The following is a 22,765-nucleotide window of genomic DNA, read 5'->3' as shown; positions in this document are numbered from 1 at the left end:
CGAGCGAGTGTCATACACCCATCTAAGCCTACAAGTACGGTTAGCACACAGAAGACTTCAACACAAAATCCACTGCGGAAACAATGAGAGAGAAACGAGACAGACGGACAGTGGGAAGCACACAAGGACAGAGGGAAAGTCCTTGCCGTGCACACATTGAGAAAGCAAAGTCTGAATGGTAGAAGGTGTCACACTGATGAACAAGAAAGAAGGTCTGTGGATCAAATACAAGAATGGCAGTCTGAGAAAGGCAGATGCTCGCTTCCAATAGACCTTGAGATGAATTTTTCTCACAAGCAATCACATACAAAGCGGCACCAGCTTTTCTCCAATTTGCTTGGTGGCTACGGCCCTGCTGCGGTGTGGTCCCTTGGCAGAGGCCTACCTTGCAGTGTGTGGTGCTGACAGGAAGCCCGATGTTGGAGGCAACTACCACCGTGAATGCTGAGGCCAGTTCAATGGTGAAGCCACTGCGGGAAGGAACACAAGGAGACACGTCACAAGTGCTCTTTGTATCGGCTTCACTGACACCCTGTGGGAGCCAGAGTCTCACCAGAATATTCTGTGGGCCGATTGTTGACTGCTGGCTGGGCCAGAACATTAACAGAACAAGAAACTGCTGTGGAAAAGGCAGCAATTCACATGAAGTCTTCGCATTACACTGTTTACGGCCCTAAATAGCCTTGCTATTTGGATACGCTTTTCAAAAACCACACATTGTAGTAACTGGGTCAGAAACTCCTGCTGTGAAAAAAATGGAGACATTTAAATAGTAACTTAGTAATTTCTAAAGTGCCCTAGGAAAAACTATGTTTTCATTTTAAAGATGTGTGCTTAAAAAAAAAGGTAAATTTTTCTCAGATTACTTATTTTTTTCAAATCAATCTTCTGAATCTTTTATTAAGATGGACTTCAAGTAAGAAAACTTAAAATTAGAAATAAAAAGGAAAGAAAACCTATAGCGTTTGAAAAAATGAGAAAGAAAGAGATGATTTCTTACGATAAAAAAAAATCCAAACCCGATGCTGTCGAGTCAATTCCGACTCATAGCAACCCTACAAGACAGAGTAGAACTGCTCCATGGAGTTTCCAAGGAGCGCCTGGTGGATTCAAACTGCCAATCTTTTGGTTAGCAGTCATAGCTCTTAACCACTACGCCAGCTGGATTTCCTTCTTACGATAAGTAGTTCTAAATTTTACTTGTTTTCTGAAAATTTTCGTCTAAGTTTGTTATTTAACTCCTAACATATCTAAAGAAAGTAGTAACTGTCTACAAGACAGAATGATCACATGAAAATATCTGCGAGACCCTCCATAACCCCACCCTAGGATGGTGGAACACACCCTCCACCCAGATGAGGCCAAGGAAAGATGCAGAAGATAACCCCAGAAGGATGACAGGTGAGAGTTTGGTAAAAGGTCAGACTGGGTCTGATGGGAGCTTCCCCAGAGGGCAGAGAAGGCAGGCTGGTGGCTGGAGGATTTTCAGGGAAGGCAGACCTAGGCCCATGACCTGGTGTGTGCTCTCCCCGCCCACGTGTACTCTGGCCCTCAAACTGGGTAAGACCAACAGAGGGAGTGGACTGGGGGGCTGCAGGGCAGGGCTCTTCATCTCTCTTCCCTCTTGTTCTGCTTCCCCTTCCTTCCATCTCCCTGCCCTTTCATCTTCTCCCCTCCCTCATCTCTGAGCCCCTGTGGGTGGGGGGCAGAGGAGTGCAGCGAGAAAGGGTGATGATGGGTGGTATTGAGAGTGTTCAGGTGGAGAACAAAGATCAGAGGAGGCGTTCTTACCCTCGGCCCCTCCTCCCTGTGACAACCAAGTTCACAGTGGCTGTGCTGAGGGGCAGTGGGGGACGAAGGTGAACATGACAAGGTTTTCACACTTAACAACCCTGAGTCAGCTGCAGGCCTCAAATGACAAGCCCTGTCCACCAGGCCCAGACCCCTGTGCCCACCTGGATGGTGTGATGGGAGTCAGGTCCTTCCCCATGGTCTGGATCACTCTTCTCCCCCAAATCCAGAGACCTGTACAGATTCCGACTCCTCCGTAAAACAGCAGCCAAACGGGAGTGGCGGCTTCCTGCAGTACTCCACCATGTTTGTAAATGAGCCACAAAGCCACCAGGGGACCAATGGCATTACTGCAAAAGAAGAATGAAAATTCATTATGTATACAAATGTATACAAAAAGTCCCCAATGTGCAGAGACTTGCCAGTCTTGAGAACACCCATTCTACTGTATTTGTGGCTCACCTACATAACCTAGTGGCAATAAAAATGATTTGTTCATTTTTTAAAAACACAAGAAATAACACAAAAACCAAATTCTGTTGCCTCTTTCTTCTTTTCCCCGAATTTTCTTTCCATTTTTACTGACCCCCGGGCTACTGCTACTAATATCAGCTACCATTTTTGGCCAGACCTTTCAGATCCCACACTATGGGATTACAAGCTTAACCGCTAACTGTTAATTCTCACAGCCACCCTGAAAACTAGCTACTGTCACTCCCATTTCATCAACGAGGAGACTGAGGCAGAAGTGGGCCTTGAGTGGAAGGCTAACTCAGGTGCTCACACCCTCTCTCCCCGCTCCCAGGCATGCTATCTTCATTCAGGTCCTCAGGAGCCACGCAGAGCATGGCCTACAGGCCTGTCTGGGCTTCTCTGGCTCTAGTTTTCCTCCTCCCAGCCAGCTTGTGTAGGAAGAGTGTGAGCTGAGCATCCCAAGGAATGGCTTTCCAGTCAGCTCCTGTCTAGCCGTGTGGGCCTGGGTCAGTAACTTCACTTTTCTGGGCCTCAGATTCCTTGTCTCTGAAGGTCACCATGTACCCATCTACCTCAATGGGCTGTTTTGAGGAGGATTAAAACAAGTTATAAATGGTTCCTTACTGAGGCCTGGTACAAACTTAATAACTATTTGTTGAATAAGCGAATAAATAGTGGAAGCCCTCTCTCCACTATCGGATTTCTAGAACCTTCCTTTCTTCAGACCACATCCCTGCTCAAAGGCTTCAGTACCAGCCCCAGAACTGGGAGCCACTGCTCTAAACTGCTCACCTGTAGCAGTTACTGCCCAGGCTCTTCCTTTGGCCTGTTTTTGGTTGGCTTGTTATTTTTCCGTGTATATATTTTTCCTATCTCCCTAACTGGAGTTTAAATTCCAAAAGGACAGAGACCTGATTCACAACCCGCTGCCAGCACCAAGCCTTCAATAAAGAGTGCTTGATGGCGGGGGAGAACGTGGTGACGTGAAGGACAGACAAATCATATAGAAAAGAGAACAGAACATGGTGCCCAAATAAAATGACATGGAAAGACTTGTATGACACTGAGCAAACACCAGATGCCCAGGTTTTGGAAGAGTCTGGCGACAAGACTTCTTTCAAAAAGAACAGAAATGCAGTCGCACGTGGGTAACAGCGTATGGGAAGACCCAGAGCTGTAACCTGGGTAGTTGTAAACCTGGACAATAAAAAACTCAACAACAGTGTGCCTTTTCCTGATTTGAATGAGATATTAGCCCCACAAGCTAATCATAGTAGGATTATTGTAAGAGTGCAAATGTGTTGAAACTGATTATCGTATGTGCGGAGCACTGTCCTAGGTGTTTTATACAAGGAGCTCACTTAGTAATCCTCATGGAATCCCTGTAATGTTGGTACTGGTTTCATCTCCATTTTACAGACGGGAGACTGAGGCTTAGGGAAATCTAGGAAATTGTCTAAGGCCACACAGCTAGTAAGAAGAGGGTACAGACTCACACTTGAGGGTCTCAGACTCCAGGAGGCTGCCTGCTTCCCACAGGGACAGGCTTGGGCACAGAGATGGGCCAAGTGAGGCTGAGGAAGGGGGGTTACATTCCTCGCCTGTTAGAACTCCCTCTTTTGAGCAGGGGAGCCCTGGTGGCAGAGTAGTTAAGAGCTCAGCTGCTAACCAAAAGACCAGCAGTTCGAATCCACCAGCCGCTCCTTGGAAACCCTATGGGGCAGTTCTACTCTGTCCTATAGGGTCACTATGAGTCGGAATCAACTTGAGGACAGCGGGTTTGGTTTGGTTCTCGAGCAGGAGGAAAGAAAGACTGTTACATTATTACATTGGGTTACCCAAAAGCTATGGAGGGCAGCTGCGGAGTCAGCATTTTTGGAGCAGGAGAGGCTGCAGAATCGAGGTGGTGCAAGCAATGTACCAGTTCTCATTCCACAGAAGGAAACTGTTCAGCTACTGGGCAACGCCCCAACTAGTCATCTCACCCAGGGAGTCCAGTCTGACTGTGGGCTGGTCCCAGTCTGGAAAGATCCCCAGGAGTTGTCCCTGAACTAAAGCCCTCTTTTGGCGCTCCACCCCAGGTTGGGGCTCCTGGGCCTTGCACATCCCTGACTCCCCCAGGTAGACTCTGCCTGTGGGCAGTTACTCAGCATGGTCCTCGGGCCAGTCCGTGCCCAGGTATACCGTGCTCTGGTCCCACGTCTGTGTGTGTCATCACTGCTGCAAGCATGTCTGCTGTCACCGAGAATAGTGGACATGGCTGCATGCTTGCCACCTGCTGTCAGCACTGGACTCTCAGTACTTCACAGATATAATCCAGTAAACCCAGTGCCATTGAGTCAATTCTGACTCATAGATATAGACTTTTTTTTTTGGTGGGTGTGTGAAAATATACTGTCATACGCCATTTCAACAATTTCTATGTGTACATTTCAATGGCATCGATTATATTCTTCAAGTTGTGCAAACATTCTCACCATCCTTCTCCAAATTATTCCACCACCACTGACGTACAATCACTGCCCCTTAAGTTTCTCATCTAACCTTTCAAGCTGCTGTGACCAATTGGATCTCACGTAGATAATTCTTTAAAAGAGCACAATGCTCAAGGCAGACATACTTTATTTATTAAGATAAACTATTTTTTGGTGCAGAGACTTCAGAGGACAGTTTTGGTTTAAGGTTTAAAGTTTAATATCTCAGGGTAATAGCTTTGGGGGCTCATCCAGCTTCAACGGCTTGAGAAAGTCTAGGTTCCACTGAGGATTTGAAATTCTGGTCTGTATTCATCCCCCTTTTGATCAGGATTCTCCTACAGAATCTTTGATCAAAATGTAAGTACTGACTCTTTTAATGGTTAAAACAATCCTGCCAGGGAGGTGCTGCTTTCCCTATCTCATAGGTGAGGAAACAAGGCAAGAGGGAGTAAATAGTCCAGCACAACTAGGTGGTGTCCAGTTCCCACCACTGACTGCTCTGACAGGAATCACAACCAAGGGTCCTGGGCAGAGCTGGAGAAAAATGTAGAACAAAATTCTAACTTACAAAAAAAAAAAAGGCCCAGACTTACTGGTCTGACAGAGACTGGAGAAACCCCTAGAGTATGGCCCCTGGACACCCTTTTACCTCAGTACTGAAGTCACTCCTGAGGTTCACCCTTCAGCCAAAGATTAGACAGGCCCATAAAACAAAATGAGACTAAATGGTCACACCAGCCCAGGGCCAAGGACGAGCAGGTAGGAAGGGACAGGAAAACTGGTTAATGAATGGGGAACCCAAGGTCAAGAAGGGGAGAGTGTTGACATGTCTTGGGGTTGGCAACCAATGTCACAAAACAGACTATATATTAATTGTTTAATGAGAAACTAGTTTATAAACCTTCATCTAAAGTACAATTAAAAAAATTCCAACAGTGTCCCTAGAACCCACACTTTCAACCTCCTTGCTATGCTGCCTCCAGCAAAAGAAAATCTTAGCCAGAAAATTTTAGAACTCTACGACTGAATCAAGGGGAATTAGGTGATCACATTAGCAGTAATTCTGAGAGCCCCAAATTAAACTAGATTCAGGTTTTTGTGTATGTGTATGAGTTCTTGTCAGGAAAAAAAAATGACTGTATTAAAGTGTCTTCAGAAGAAAAAAAAAAAAAAAAGAGGGTGAGTAAATATATAGCATTTCCTCTATGTAAAACGTTGTTGCCCCGTTTCTGTTTGACAAACTCCTGTTAAACCCTCTAAGGCCCTGCTACAATGTCCCCTCTCTCTGGAAGCTTTTCTCAGTTCCCTCAGTCAGAGCTGGTCCCCCTCCTCTGTCCTCTCCCTGGGCTCAGTTACCACTCATGGCACTAGTTATTGCTCACACGTCTGCTCTCTCTTAAGCCCTGAACAAATGGAGTGCACAGACCATATTTTATTCATCTTTCTAGCTCCAGGGCTTCATACACCATCTGCACACAGTAGGTGCTCAATAAATGTCTGCTGACAAAGGGAATGAGCAGGAAGCTGCTAAGTGACCAGTTTAATGCTTTGTTTGCAGTTCTGAAAACAAACACACTACAAATTTTAAATGAATAAAGAACAGATTTGAGGGTGTACAAACGTCTGCTTCCACGCTGATGCCGAGTACACACGACAAGTAACCTCTCTGAAAGTTCTCATAACTTAGAGTTGACAAATCTCATTCTTGCTGTTGCCTCCTCGTTTCCCAGGCCCTTAAATTCTAGGGTGCTCGGGGCTCAGGTCTTCTCTCCTCTAGCTACACTCACTCCCCAGGTGCTCCTTCCCATTCGCACACTCCTTCCGAGCAGACAAAGGAGTCCCCGCCTGGACCTCGTCCCTGCACTTCGGGCTCCCAGGGTCAGGGCCCACTCGGCCGTGTCACTCAGATATCAAAGGCACCTCAGACTCAAAACCAGCCAGCCAGGTGCAGTGGAGTCAACTCTGACTCATGGCAATGCCCACCCTGTGTGTCAGAGTACAAGTGCTTTGTAGGGTTTTCAATGGCTGATTCTTTGGAAGTAGACTGCCAGTCTTTCTTCTGAGGTGCCTCTGGGTGGACTTGAACTGCCAACCTTTCAATTAGTACCCAATGGCACTAACAGCTTGCACCACACAGGGACTCCATCTCAAACTTAACATGTCCAAACCCAAGCTTCGGTTATTCTGACCCAAATCTGTTCCTCCCATAGGAGCCCCTCCTAATACGTGGCCACCCCATTCTTATATTTCTTAGGCCAGAACGGTGGGCCTGCTTCTTCTCTCTAACACCCCATATCTAATCTGTCAGCAAATCCTATCGGTTCTATCTTCAAAATACATGCAGGTTCTATCTGTGCTGCCACTCCCTGGTCTAAGCCGTATCACTCTCCCCTGGATTCTTGCAATAACCTCCTAACTAGTCTCCCTACTTGTGCCCTGGTTTCCCATGAGTCCATTCACAAAACAAAGCCCCAGTGATCCTGTTAAACGTGGATCATGTCAACTTCTGCTCAAAACCTCCAATGGCTCCCCTCTCTCTAGAGTAAAAATTCCTCTCTGTTTATACAGCCCTGCATATGCTGGGCCTCTGGGACTCGATGATCTTACTGTCTACACTTTTCCCTCTGCGGCCTCCTTGCTGTTTCTAGAATACTCTAGACGCGCTCCTGCTTCAGGCCTTTGTGCCTGCTGGTCCCTCTTCTGGAATGCTCTTGTCCCAGATGCCCATGGCTGCTTCCCTCACTCCCTTCAGGTCACACTGGGCCAGCCCTTCCCTGGGCAGCCAATCTAAAGCTACACCCCCCCAAGTGTCCCCATTCCCTTTTCCTGTTATTTTTTCCTTTAACATTTATCAAGGTGCAGTGGTTAAGAGTTTGGCTGCTAACCAAAAGGTCAGCAGTTCCAATCCACCAACTTCTCCTTGGAAATCCTATGGGGCAGTTCTACTCTGTCCTATAGGGTCCCTATGAGTCAGAATCGACTCGACAGCAATGGGTTTGGTTGTTTTTTTGGTGTCATCCTAGATATGGTGCCCTGGTGGCACAGTGGTTAAGAGCTCAGCCGCTAACCAAAAGGTCAGCAGTTCAAATCCACCATCTGCTCCTTGGAAACCCTATGGGGCTGTTCTACTGTGTCCTGTAGGGTCACTAGGAGTGAGAATTGACTCGACAGCAATGGGTTTTGGTTCATCACCCTAGATGGTGCCTGGGTGGCACAAGCGGTTTGTGTTCGACTACTAACCTACACATGGGGTTCCATGAGTTGGAAGTGAGTCAATGGCAACTTACGACATTAACCTAAAGGTTGGTGGTTCAGACCTACTTAGCGACAGCACATAAGAGAGGCCTGGTGATCTGCTTCCATAAAGAGTACAGCCAAGAAAACCCTATGGGGCAGTTCTACTCTGTAACACATGGAGTCACCAGGAGTCAGAATCGACTTGATGGCAACAGGTTTGGTTTTCTGGGTATCATCCTAGACATGCTACTTATTTGTTTAATGTCTGTTACCACTCCCACCCCGCAACTAGAATGTGATCTCCTTAATGGCAGAGATTTTTGCCTGACTTGGTCACTGCTGTACCCCAGTGCCCACACTGGTACCTGGCACATGGCAGACCCTCAGCACATCCTTGTTGAATGAAGGAATCAACGTACTTACCTCACGTCATTGCCACCGTGAGCAAAGGAGCCAAAACAGGCAGTAAGGACTTGCAGGAAATGGAACAGGAGGTGCACCTCTGCTGTGTCTTTCTCCTCCTTTTCCTCTTCTATGGGGTCCTCCTGGGGCTGCTCGGGATCGGGCAGCTCAGACGCCAGCTTCATTTCCACACCTCCCTCTTCTGCCTCTATCTCAGCCTCCGCGACTGCATTGCAGTAGCTTGAGTAGCTGTCATAGCGAAGTCTCTTTTTAGAATAGGACACGGTGTCACCCACCAGCTTTTCACTGTCCTCTGGTGCAGATGACGAATCAGCAGCTTTGAAAGTCGAGTGCACTGGCATCCCACAAATGGCTGCTGTATAGCAAGTGTAACTGTTATTTCGCCGTAGAAACCTGTAGTTGTTTTCCTGGGCAGGCTTCTCTTCAGGCCCCCTGTCTACATGGATTTTGTGCAGTAAGTCTTTGTAAAGCCCCGAATCTTTGTGCACGGTGTGGTACACGTGGCCATCACTCCTCGTGTGGCCGTCAAAACCAAATGTGCCGTTGGAGATGGGTGACTTCGCAGAGCCATGAGTCATGGAAAGTGCCCTTCCTGAAAAGGGTTAAACACATCTTTACTTTTCTGGCCTTTTGAATATAAAATCATGTCTGGGAGGAAACACTCTCCCACCGCCTCCTGTGTTTAATGGTGGCTATCTCTAGAAGGTTGGATTATGAGTGACTATTATTTTTTCTATATATTTAAAACTTTTTTTCTAAATTGACTATGAAGGACATGTAATATAGTTAAAATAAAATAAAAGAAACAGAACCAAATGGGCAACTCCTATCGAAAAGCCAGACGAGAAGGCAGGAAGGGTCAAGAACTAGACAAATGGACATAGGGAACTTGGCAGGAAGGGCGAGTGTGCTATCACATTGTGGGGATTGCAACCAACGTCACAAAACAGTATGCGTATAAATGTTTGAATGAGAAATTAACTTGAGCTGTGAACTTCCACCTAAAGCCCATTACAATTAAAAAAAAAAAGAAACTTACAAACATAACAAAAGGGTGTAACTACTAACACAGTACTTTTTAAAGGCTGTTGTTTAAGTTCTCCTAAAGAGTGTCTTTCTCTATGTTGGCATCTCCTGAGAAGGTAGAGGGGGTTAGAAGCTGGTGAAATGGACACGAAAAGAGAGAGTGGAGGCAGAGAGTGGGCTGTGTCATTAGGGGGAGAGTAATTGGGAGTATGCAGCAAGGTGTATATAAGTTTTTATGTGAGAGACTGACTTGATGTGTAAACTTTCACTTAAAAGAAAAGAAGATTTTAAGCACAATAAAAATTAAAAAAAAAAAAAAAAGTCTTTCTGAAATTACCACTGTGTCCTGTTTCTAGATACCAAAAAAGGAAGAGTCCTTAAAAGGAACCTATTTTATAAAAACTCCATATATGAGGGACATTACAGGTGCTCCTTAAAAGGCCAATCAGGACAGTCAGAACATAGGACCTGTCATATTGGCAGGGAACAATTAATTGGCTTTCTTTGGGCCAAGTCAAGGGCCGCACCTCTGGAAGGCTGGTGCCAGGGGCCACCTTGCAGGGAGGTAAAAGCAGCCTAGAGAGCCTTGGGCAGAGGCTGGGCTTGCCCAAGATTGTCCACAAATGTTATGGAACAAAAGAACATGCCAGGATGATGTTGATGTTTTCTAAGGTTTCTATGATTCTATGGTGGGAACAAGCTCTTTTGAGCCAACGTTAGCTTTCTCTACCTGTCTTCCATGAGGAAGGGATCCTCAGTAAGCTGAGCAAACCCGTCTTCAGCAATTAGGTAAGCCCTAAAGCATGGACAATACACACGTGTAGCTGAGTAAGCACTGTACAGAGACACAGTGTGTGGGCCCCTGGCGCCTCTGATAAGACTATAAATATCTCTTGGAAGAAAGTCACAGGACAGGCATAACCCTGCTCTGTTGACTGAAGAATGGTTTCCCAAGGCCTTTTTAGCCTCTGAGTTTTTCTCAAAATATAAAATTGGGGGAAACTTAAAAACGTGACTGCCCACCCCAGACCCAGCTGGTTACCCCCTGAGGAACTTCTCTCTGCCACCGTGCAAACCCAAGCCCTCAGCCCATGTCTTACCATATGAGGCCCGAGGATGGTTTCCTGCTGGTGTGCCTTCTGAGGTCCCAGAGGTCTCCCCAGCCAACGCCGTGAGAGGAACAGTGCTGTCATCATTAGCCTTGGTACCTGGCAGTTCTTTAAATACAGGGGACTCCACTTCCTGAACTTTACTGAGGCTTTCATCAGATACGCGCGATAAAGCACCTTCTTTTTGCAATTGGCCTAAGGAAAACAAAGTCGTGACTGAAAATTGTGGAAGAGAATTCTTGGACTAAAAAATGAACATATATCTGTATACTTCAGTACTTACTTTGGGAACAAACAAAAAAAGTAAGTTACATCTAGAACCAGGGAAAATAAAGTATAAAGTTCAATTAATTATCTGGAAAATTCAAGCCAGAAAACGAGGCTGTCAGGGAAAAGATGAGGGCTTAGGACCTGAAATATCTTATCCAAAAACAACAAAAAGAGAGGGTTAGGTTATATCATCCAAGTCCCTTCTAGATCTAACATTCTATAATTCTTTAAGTGATCGGTCTCAAACTTCTTCAGGTTATCAAATTTTAAGGAGTAAATTATTTTCTTCAAAAGAAACATGGAGATCCTATTTACTTTTTAAAATCACTTACTTCCAGAAGAAACACAACAAGGGATTTTAAAAAGGATTTTAAAGACCACTAGCATTCTTTTTAATCAAATCTAATACACGGTGCTGCTAATTTAATTATTTCATTGCTTACAAATTATCCTGAGCCAATTTCTAAGCTCTCGCCTATAGAATTGAATTGGAAATATACTTCAGTTCCTCTTGTGGATAAATACTACATCTATACTTAATCTATATACATTTCCACAGAAGAAAGAACTGGCAATCTGCTTCCATAAAGATCACAGCCAAGAAAACCCTATGAGCCAATTCTACTCTTTCATATGGGGTCACCATGAGTTAGAATCAACTCAATGACACCCAACAACAACAACATATCTATAACCTATATCATATCTAATCTCTGTATCTACCTAGAGAGTCAGATATATAGAGATTTTTTAAAAACTAAATTTCTTTTATATACTACCGGGAACACACACAAAGAGTATATAAATTTCTCTGACCTCAGCTTACAATATAGATGAGAGAAGATACTATTCATGAGACAGATAGATGACAGAAGATGATAACTATGATAATATAAGTTACGATGTTACATGACATCTAATGGTAACAATAATAGTTAACACTTACATCAGACAGGTATTACTGTTATTTTCTTCATTTTATTAGTGAGCAAAGTGAGGCACCGAGAAAATAAGTAATTTGCCCAAGGTCACACAGCTAGTCAGTGGCAGACAGAGCCAAGATTCAAACGCAGGCCGCTTAGACTTAACTGTTAGGCCGCACTTAAAAAAATAACTAAAACAGGAAACCATATTGAAATATCAAAAAGTATTGACCATAAATCTCCTGGGACTTCAGGATGAGGAAGAATACCAACACAAAGATTTCTGAAGTCTATTTTGACATGATGGTTCTGCTATCAGAAAAGCCTTTAAAAATCAAAGCATTTAAATATATTTTATCACTTCCATGAGGCTGAACCAGATATACAGTATGTTGACGGGTGGTTCATCTTAGGCCCAAACCAAGAAACTAAACCCAGTGCCGTCGAGTCGATTCCGACTCATAGCGACCCTATAGGACAGAGTAGAACTGCCCCATAGAGTTTCCAAGGAGCGCCTGGCGGATTTGAACTGCCAACCCTTTGGTTAGTGACCCTTTGGTTAGCAGCTGTAGCACTTAACCACTATGCCACCGGGGTTTCCCATCTTAGGGCCGTACTCTGTATTTATGTAAAGGTGCTATTTATTCTCAGCATACAGCAGGATGCGGCTACATAAGGCGAGGATAAAGAAGTTGATTATCAGCCCATTATCTATATGGCAGAGCCCTAGTGGCGCAGTGGTTGAGAGCTCGGCTGCTAGCCAAAAGGTCAGGAGTTCTAATCCACTGGCCGCTCCCTGGAAGCCCTATGGGGCAGTTCTGCTCTGTCCTGTAATGGCGCTATGAGTTGGAATTGACCTGATGGCAACGGGTTTTTGGTTCTGGATCTACATGGCTTCATTATTGTTTTGAAGTTGTATGTATTAATAAGAATTTTTTTTATGATTAGCTTTTAAATTTTTTTTTTTTTTTTTTTTAATTTACATGCAATTGAATTGTGTGTGTGTGTGGGTGCCTGTGTATATACACAACTCTGTTCTAACACATGTATAGATTAGTATAACCACCATCACAGTCAGGACACGGAAAAGTTCTATCATCCCGCTAAAATTCCCTTTGTAGTCAGATCCTACGCCCAATTCTAATCCTTGGCAACCACTGATATGTTCTCTGTCCCTGTAGTTTTGCCTTTTCCAGAATGTCATATAAATGAAACCATACAGTATATAAAATTGAGATTGGCTTCTTTTATTCAGTATAATATCTCTGCAATTCATCCATGTTGTTGCATATAACAATAGCTCATTCCTTTTTATTGCTGAATGGTATTCTACTGGATAGAGATACCAGTTTGCCAGTTTGTTTATCCGTTCATCCACTGAAGGACATTTGAGCTGTTCCCGGTTTGGGGTGATCACAAATAGAACTGCTAGAAACACCCATGTACAGGTTTTTGTGTGAATGTAAGTTTTCAATTCTCTGGGGTAAATACTTAGGAGTGGGACTGGGTCACCACTGTTTGAAGTATCTGTTCAAATCTTTTGATTATTTTTAACTGGGTTGTCTGTTTGCTCATTGTTCACTTTTTAGATTTCTTTATATATTCTAGATACACGTCCTTTATCAGATTTGTGATTTCCAGACATTTTCTCCCAATCTGTACTTTGCCTTTTCATTCCCTTAACAGTTTTTCTCATAGAGCAAAAGTTTTAAATTTTGATTAAGTCCAATTTATCAACTTTTTTCTTTATGGGTTGTGCTTTTGGTGTCATATCTAAAGACTTTGCTTAATTCAAAGTCATAAAAGTTTTCCCTTTTTTCTGAAAGTTTTATGGTTTTTCATTTTGCATTTAGATCTATGATGCATTTTGAGTTAATTTTTTATAAAGTGGGAAATTTAGATGGAGGTTCATTTTTTCCTTTTCTGGGGGGGTGGTTTCCAAAAACCAAACCAGTTGCCGTTGAGTCAATTCCGACTCATAGTGACCCTATAGGACAGAGCAGAACAGCCCTATAGAGTTTCCGAAAAGCAGCTGGTGGGTTTGAACCGCTGACCTTTTGGTTAGCAGCTGTTACAGACTGAATTGTGCTCCCCAAAAATGTGTGCCCACTTGGTTAGGCTATGATTCCCAGTATTGTCTGATTGTCCACCATTTTTGTCATCTGATGTGATTTTCCTGTGCATTGTAAATCCTATCTCTATGTTGTTAATGAGGTGGGATTATCGGCAGTTATGTTAATGAGGCAGGACTCAATCTACAAGATTAGGTTGTATCTTAAGCCAATCTCTTTTGAGATATAAAAGAGAAAAGCGAGCAGAGAGACATGGGGACCTCATACCACCAAGAAACAAGAGCCAAGAGAATCGTGTGTCCTGTGGACACGGAGTCCCTGCACTGAGAAGCTCCTAGTCCAGGGGAAGACTGATGACAAGGTCCTTCCTCCAGAGCCAACAGAGCAAAAGCCTTCCCCTGGAACTGATGCCCTGAATTTGGACTTCTAGCCAACTACACTGTGAGAGAATAAACTTCTGTTTGTTGAAGCCATCCACTTGTGGTATTTCTGTTACAGCAGCACTAGATAACTAAGAGAGCAGTTGAGCTCTTAGCCATGAGCCACTAGGGCTCCTTTTTTGGCTTATGGATGTCCAATTGTTTCAACACCATTTGTTGAAACACTATCTTTCTCCACTGAATTGCCTCTGTACCTTTTTCAGAAATCAACTGGCTGTATTTCTGTGGGTTTATTTCAGGACTCATGCTATTCAATTGATCTATGTGTCTGTCTCTTCGCTAATATCATACTGGCTTGTAGCCTTATGTTGTTGTCCTTGTTAGGTGGCTTCAAGTCGATTCTGACTCATAGTGACCCATGTGCAACAGAACAAAACACTGCCCAGTCCTGTGCCATCCTCAAATTGTTATGCTTGAGCCCACTGTTACAGTCACTTTGTCAGTCCATCTTGTTAAGGGTTTTCCTCTTTCTCACTGGCTCTCTACCAAGCATGATGTCCTTCTCCAGGGACATCATGTAGCTTTATAGTAAGTCTTAAAGTCAGTAGTGTGAGTCTTCCAATTTTATTCTTTTTCGAAATTGTTTTGACTATTCTAGTTCCTTTGCCTTTCCTTGTAAATTTTAGAAGCAACTTGTTTAAATCTATAAAATATCCTGCTAGGATTTTTATCAAAATTTTGTTAAATCTAAAGATGAATTTGGAAAAAACTGATACTTTTATTATATTGAGACATCCAATCCATAAGCATGGTATGTCTCTTCATTTTATTTAGGCATTCTTTGAAATATGGATTTTCAAACTCAGATACAGCCATCTTGAAATATGACTGCAAACACATTCCAAAGCCAAATGGAAAAAAAAAAAATTTTTTTTTTAAATATAGAAACCCTACAAAACATGCAGCGTCAGGGCCTGGAATTTAATTGTGTCACTGGTGCCAGGAAAATAGCCATGGCTGACTTTCCAAGCCATATTCTTCTTTTTTAAAAATTATCTTTACTGAGGTACACTTTACATATAACAAAATTCATATATGTTAAGTGTATAGGCTGATGACCTGTGACAAGTATATACAGCCATAACCACTACATATAACCTATAAAATTACCCCAATTAAGACAGAGTACATTTCCATGATCCTGAAAAATTCCCTGGTGCTCCTTTGCAACCAGTAATCTCATTTTAATCATTATATTTTCCCCTGTTCTCCAATTTTATAAAAATACAATCATATAGTATGTACTGTTTTGCTCAACCTAATGTCTGTGAAATTCATTATGTTGTTGTGTCTACTGGTAGTTCATTTCTTTTACTGCTGAGTAGTCTGCTATTGAAGGAGCCCTGCCGATGCAGTGATTAAGTGCTTGGCTACTAACTGAAAGGTCGGCAGTTTGAACCCACCAGCTGCTCTGCAGAAGAAAGATGTGGCAGTCAGCTTCCTTAAAAATTACAGCCTTGGAAACTCAATGGGGCAGTTTTACCCTGTCCTATAGGGTTGCTAAGAGTCAAAATCAACCTGACAGCAACAGGTTTGGATTTTTGGCTTAGTCTGCTATTACATGAATATACCTCAATTTGGTTATCCATTCACCTATTGGTGAACATTGGGTTGCTTCCAGTTTTTGGTTATTATGACTAAATAGTTATGTACAAGTCATTTTATGAATGTATGTTGTCATTTCTGTTGGATAAATACTTCAGAGTGAAATTACTGGGTCATGTAGCATGTCTATGCTTTACTTTATAAGAAACAGCTAAACTAATTTCCAAACTGGTTGCATCACTTGACATTCTTACCATAAAGGTGTGAGAATTCCAGTTACCCCACTTCTTCACCAATACTTGGAATTGCTAGTTTTACCATTCTTGTGAGTGTGACATGATATCTCACTGTGACTTTAACTTGCATTTCCCTAAAAGCTAATGTTTTTCACGAGGCTGGAAGAACCTGACTGCACAGTTAACATCCACTTATCTAGAAAAGGTCTGAGTCAGAAAGTGGTTGAAAGCCAGGAGACAGAGGACTAGGGATGTATCACAGTGTACATTCTAGAGCTATCCACGCCCCCTCTTCCCTCCATTAGTAAGCATGATTACACATGGCATCTGAAGTTTTAGGAATCAGAAGCGTTTTTGTAAATCAGAAGAATAGAAAAGCTCTTACCTGTTATTTTCCTCTTCATCCATGGACACACGAACAGCCACACAACAAGGGCGAAGAGGAGAGCAACGCCAAAGGAAATGAGTGCTATTGCCCACATGGGAAGAACCAGGCCAAGCACTGGGAATGTAAATGAACAGCAGTGTTGTTATTGGCAACTTTCTGAAAGGTCAAGGCTCATATCAGTATGTTTTCCATTCCCCAAATCTAAAACTAACCACCTGGGTTTTGTATGTAATAAAACTCCCTGCCAAAAAAAAAAAAAAAAAAAGTGCTGTACTTTCTGGGGTAGTATTTAAGAGACACTACAAATGGTGTGTGTTTAAGGTTCACTATACATTGTGGATATGTGGTTACATTGGTTAGTAAGATAAACATTTCCCATTTGGCACAAACAGCATATTAAGTTGATAATAAAACCGTTTGCATATTATCTCGATATCTGAATTCACCAGTGAACATGTGTGGTTAAGAAATGAGTCCGCCATCTTCCATCCTAAGGGCCAGCCCAGTGAGAGGCTGAGGTCTGGCAAGCTGTACACGCCAACGACTGCTACCTCTTCCGGCTCGTCAGCAGTCAAGCAGCCCTGCTCAGATGGACATGGCATTCTGACCTCATACTCAAATCTTTTTTAAAATCAGCTTAGAAATACACATATTTTAAAGGACATTGACCTTCTATCTAAAAAAAAGAATAGGCAAATTAATAGAGACAGAGAGTAGAACGGAGGTTACCAGGGGATGAGGGGCGGGAGTAATGGAGAGTTATTGCTTAATGGATACTGAGTTTCTGTTTGGGAAACAGAAGGAAAGAGGCCAAGGGTAATAAAGGTAATAGGTGGGTAAATAAAGGCTGGCTGTACGGCAATTGATCCAATTTATGTTTAAAAAAGATCTGGAAATAGACAGTAGTGATGGTTATACAATGTTGTGAATGTACTTAATACCACTGAAGTGTACACTTAAAAATGGTTAAAATGACTTAAAAAAAAAAAAAGGCACTGACCTTCAAACTCATGGAATTACAAGACAGAAACACCTTTTATTAACACCAAATAATGCACGCTAAGTTGCAATTACATTAGCCAACAAAAAGGTGAAATTGCATGTCGTGGTTTAAGAGTCCCATATTTTCAGAGCGCTGCCAATGGCTGCAAAGCTCATCGCTCTGAATGTCGCGCATCTTCTGTCACTTGTGGATGCGCTTCACACTCATCTGCAGGCGTGATTTAAAAGCCCACACTCACACACGAGCACAAAGATATATGTTCAAGGGTAATCATCCAAACATCATTTGTAACAGTAAAAATCAGCAAAACAACTAATATATGCAACACATATGGAAACGTGAAATGATTTTAGTGCAGTCATAAAAATGAGGTGCATCTCTATGAACTAAAGGAAAGAGGCTCAAGATAACAAAGGGAAAACCCAACCCAACTCAACCCAATGCTGTTGAGTCAATTCCGACTCACATCGATCCTACAGGGTGGAGTAGAACTGCCCCATAGGGTTTCCAAGGGGCGGCTGGTGGATTTGAAGTAGATAATAAAGCTAGCTGTATAACAATATACATAACTTGATCCAATTTCTGTTTAAAATGAAAACATCCCCACTTCTACGCCCCGTCACGTGTGAAAGTCTACAAAAACGTTCCGGCAAGACACTCAACTGCTAACAATGGTTATTTCTGTGGAGCTATGGGAAACTGGAGTGGAGCTTTCGCTTCTTAGTACATATACTTCTGTTCTGTTAACTCTTTTAAAATACACGACAAGCATGTCACTTTTGTAAACTACTAAACAATTCTGAAAAATGTAAAGGAGTAAACTATTTAAAACGTTGCTCTTAGATTGGATACATCCTTCATGATGCAGGCTTTGTTGTATCGCGAACCATCTTACACATATAAATCAGCTCAAAGTTATTCAATTAAGGTATGTATTAAACATTTTGATCATTGTAGATTACAGACTAGATGGCTAATGACATAAATGGGGAAATGACATTAACATATATATATTTTTTAAACTGACGACAACAAAAAACCCAGAATCACCTAACTTAATTATAGCTAAGTTGTTACTGATGGGTTTATAGGCACTTATAATGCAGGACTGGTCCACTCCCACATTCCTGGTTACATCAAAAAGCTATGGGCACAGCCCTTCCTGTGGCCTGTATCCTCCAAGCTGTTTCCTGCCAAACTGAGTGCTGTCAATTACCAACATTAAACTGATCAATTAGCATCAAAACTAATCATTGTTGGAGCTTCAAAGCATTTGGTTTTTGAAGAGGCTGTCCCTGTTTGCTTTGTGGCTCCTGGTCTGGTGGATGACAAAACTGTTAATTGCGCTACTTTTGGCTTTATTGTGTTCACCTGAGCTCAGCAGGGCAAGCCCTAGATACTGGAGGGGGGAGAGGGAAACAATTTGGGATATAATTTTTAAAAAAACAAGAGTGAACAATTTTGCTGTCTGGCCCTGTTTCCATCCACGCTGAGCAAGGCCCCAAAGCAAGCCTCCCTCTTTGCTTCTCACTAGGGTCACACTGGGTCCTAGAGGGTGTCAGGACCAACATCTGAAAGGGAGAAAATGAGGTCAGCTATAAAGCTTTTTGGAAACCCTGGTAGCATCACTGAGAGTGGGAGAGGTGGGGAGGCAGAGGAAGAAATCATGGGGAAAGAAAAGGAACAAGGGAGTCCAGCAAAACAGGGGAAAAGCTGCTGACAGGGAGTAAGAGAGGAGAGAGGAGAAGAATGGAACCAGGGGCCTTACCAAATTATTTCAGCAATTTAATAATTTAAAAGAGCATCAAAAGGACACAAGGCTTTTATTTTGAAAGCCTGAGAAATGCAAGCAAATAGTTGTTTATGTTATACAGTTCCAAATTGTACTAAATATATAAAATCAAATTTCATGGATGAAAACTAATTAAATACAAAAATTCTGCATAGAAAAGTATTTGAATCAATGTACACCCAAGGCAAACTTTTTTCCCCCCTCAAAATTTCAGGTTGACTTAAGTAAAACAAAATTTTTGACAAACATACTTTGCATTAAATTGCCCTTCCTGCTAAGGATCTCAAATTGTTTCTAAATAATGACACCTTAAGAGGGTCATCAGACATGGAATACCATTACATTCTGTGGGTGCACAAAGTAGGGCACAGCTTGAATTATTGGCGTTCACCCAGCCAAGAGCAGCTGCCAGCAACCATTGCTGGGAGCTCTGGATCCCAGTTCCCGGCTCCAGCCACTCTACGGCCTTTCATCTCAAGCTCCTTTCATTTTCTGAGCAACAAAGATATGATGAATAGTGATTTAGTTCTAACCTCAAACATCTTTACAAAGTTATTCCAAATCCCTAAAAGATCAGAAGAATAGTCAAGTGATTTGGGGGAAGAAAGAGAACTTTTTCTAAAAACTCACAGTCCACCACTTTGCTACACATTGTGTTTTTCATATGTCACAGTCATTAATACAGTCCATAAAGTAAATAAAAACAAAAACCCATTGCCACTGAGTTGATTCCAGCTCACAGCAGTCCTATAGGACAGAGTAGAACTGCCCTATATGGGTTCCAAGGAGCAGCTGTTGGATTCAAACTGCTGACCTTTTGGTTAGCAGCCTGTGTTCTTAACCACCACACCACCAGGGGCCCATAAAGTAAATCAGACCTGTTGATTCAGTACACAGATCTGTTATTTTTTAAGTTATAATTTTATAAATAAATATCAGCAATACAAAAATGTCTGATGTAAAAATATGACATTTCCCCATCACCCTTCCCTCCTGAACCTGTTTTCCAGAGAAACACTGATTCTGTACAGTGGCTACCTTTCTAGTCGTTTTCTAGATACACACAAGCACGCAGTATGGAGTGTGTGTGAGGACCCACATCCTTTTTAAAAAACTTAACAGAAGCAGAACCATACTAGGAGCCCTGGTGGTGCAACAGTTAAACACTCGGCTGCAAACCAAAAGATAGGCAGTTTGAAATCACCAGCCGCTCCTCCGAGGAACCAAAACCCAAACCAAACCTGTAGCCGCTGAGTCAATTCCGACTCATAGTGACCCTACAGGACAGAGTAGAACTGCCCCATGAGGTTTCCAAGGAGTGCCTGGTGGATTCCAATTGCTGACCTTTTGGTTAGCAGCCATAGCTCTTAACCACTATGCCACCAGGGTTTTAGACCTGGCAATCCACTCCTGTAAAGATTATAGCCTAGGAAACCCTATGGGGCAGTTCTACTCAGTCACGTGAGGTCGCTATGAGTGGAGCTGACTTGAGAGCACCCAACAACAGAATTATACTATACATACTGTTCTGTGCTTCCATTTTTCACCTAACAAAATATCGCGACATTTTTCCACGGGTGTACGTAAGTGAAGGTCTGCGCCATTTGCAAGATCAATCTTTACTAGCCCTGCGTCACCTGATAACCGGGGTTACTAGTTTTTTGTTTTCTCTTCTTGTTTTAGATCAGCATGTCCAAAGCATTAGAGGTGCTCACTCCAAAATGAATCTTGGAGCAACTTAAGAAAATGAAACACTCTTAAAAAAGATATTCCCTAATTTGCACTATAATTTAGATTTTCCTTCCCCCACCACCCCGTGGCATATGGTATGAGCTTTCTCAAACCAGAGCTCATTTATAATAATTTTAAGAAGTGAATTTAAATCACCCTGTCTTGACTCCAACCCCTGGTGATAACTGGAGACTCCTCTTACCCACAGCTTTTCCAAACCAGGGCTAGGAATCACTGCCGTTACAATGTCTGGCTTCTCCACAGCTGGGCACTGTAAAACTGTAACATGGAATACAGAGACCCTCTCTCAACAAAGCTCCTTCACCAAGCCAGCTGGGGGCTGAGGGTGGTGTAATGTTCTGATTTCCTTGGGACTGGACCAGAAGCAGCAGCGGTGGCTAGAGAAGAGGAAGCATGAGGAGGAGAAGGAAGGGGAGGGGAAAGAGACTGGCTTTTCTCAGGTGCAGACTTGCTCTGGGGAAACCAGAACCAAGGCCTGGTTAAGTGTGAGAATTCACATGCTGATAAAAAAAGAGCGAACAACGAACAGCGGGTGCTAGTCAGAACTTTTAAGGGCATCTATTACTTAAGAGCCTTAACGAGGTAGCGATGTGGAATTTCTGGTAAAAGAGGTGATTAGAGCCGTGGTTCTCAAACTGCAGCTGTATCAGAATCATCTAGAGGGCTTGTTAACGCACAGATCGCTGAACCCCAGTATTCCTGATTTGCGGCTCGGGGGGGCCTGAGAGCCTGCATTTTTGACACGTTACCAAATGCTGCTGAAGACGCCAGTTTGGGGAATATACCTGGAGAACCACTGACTTATCAGAGGCCTAATTAGGTGACCTGCTTCGAGTATTCAAAGAGGCACGTGATGAATTTCACGATTCACTGTTTAAACACTGAATAAAAACCAGGTCCCATACACCTAAAAAAAATAAACTTATTTAGGCTTGTATCCAACTAAAGTAAGCACTTTATTTCCTAAAGTTATTTTTGACCCTTGCAAATCATTTTTTTAAAAAAACAAAAATACAAAGACAGTTTTTTCAAATGCTAGCTCTGTCTTTGAAGTATAAGAATGACTTCTTTGAGAAAAGTCACGTCAGATAAAAGTAAAACAAATCAAACTAAGCCTAAAGCTACAAGCAACTTCATAATGATTTAGAGTGGAGGAGCAGAGGAAATTAAAAAAAAAAAAACACCATAACTCATGATCAAACACATCCCCACTCCATTTCCATGTATAAAAATGCTATTTATCAAAATCTCGGAAAGTTAAAGCTGGGTAAGATTAATGTCCCACTCATCTTTCTCAGAGAATTTCTGTCTTTCCTTTTATCTCTGAGCCCCGTATGTGCCGAATGGAAATATTCTAAGGAAGAAAGGGAACCAGGAGAATACATTCCAGACAGGTAGACATCTGCGGAAAGGAACTATGGACCGTTGGTGACTGTTGATGGGACTCTTTCCTTAGCTCGACGTCTTCACCAAACATGACAATGAGGCTATTTACAAGAGCTGGACAAGCAGAGACGTATCCTATGAAGAAATAGTTTGTAATTCAAGTCTAGTTTGAAGGGAAAAAAATAACCTTCAATGTTTAAATAAAAATAAAACTTGGACTCATCTACTGGATATTCTACAAACATTTCCCAGGAACCAATATTAGCAAAGTCTTTTTCTGACTCACTGGAGGAACAAAATGGTTGGGCCTTCAGTGTCATGGCCTTCTTCTCCTTCCCTTCCTTCTCCTCTAGGCAACCACCCCTGAACACTCCAAGAAAGAAAAATTTCATACAAAAATGTGTGGGAAAAGTAGAAAGAT

The 22,765-nt window shown here is 42.6% G+C and overlaps 1 protein-coding gene across 9 annotated transcripts in view; it reads right to left on the bottom strand.

The window, feature by feature from the left end:
- Positions 1 to 22,765, bottom strand: part of SLC20A2 (solute carrier family 20 member 2) — a 116,912-nt gene that overhangs the window by 14,708 nt on the left and 79,439 nt on the right. For all 9 annotated transcript variants that reach the window (XM_064272771.1, XM_064272772.1, XM_064272770.1 and 6 more), the window contains 5 exons: positions 16,409 to 16,525; positions 10,529 to 10,732; positions 8,403 to 8,994; positions 1,956 to 2,141; positions 386 to 470 (listed from right to left, as the gene is read on the bottom strand). In XM_064272771.1, the coding sequence (XP_064128841.1) occupies positions 386 to 470; positions 1,956 to 2,141; positions 8,403 to 8,994; positions 10,529 to 10,732; positions 16,409 to 16,525 (1,184 nt within the window). The remainder of the gene's footprint in view (positions 1 to 385; positions 471 to 1,955; positions 2,142 to 8,402; positions 8,995 to 10,528; positions 10,733 to 16,408; positions 16,526 to 22,765) is intronic.

The sequence above is a fragment of the Loxodonta africana genome, chromosome 19, assembly GCF_030014295.1.
Source record: "Loxodonta africana isolate mLoxAfr1 chromosome 19, mLoxAfr1.hap2, whole genome shotgun sequence".
In the NCBI taxonomy this organism is placed as follows: Eukaryota; Metazoa; Chordata; class Mammalia; order Proboscidea; family Elephantidae; genus Loxodonta; species Loxodonta africana.
This window is presented reverse-complemented; position numbering and strand designations above follow the sequence as displayed.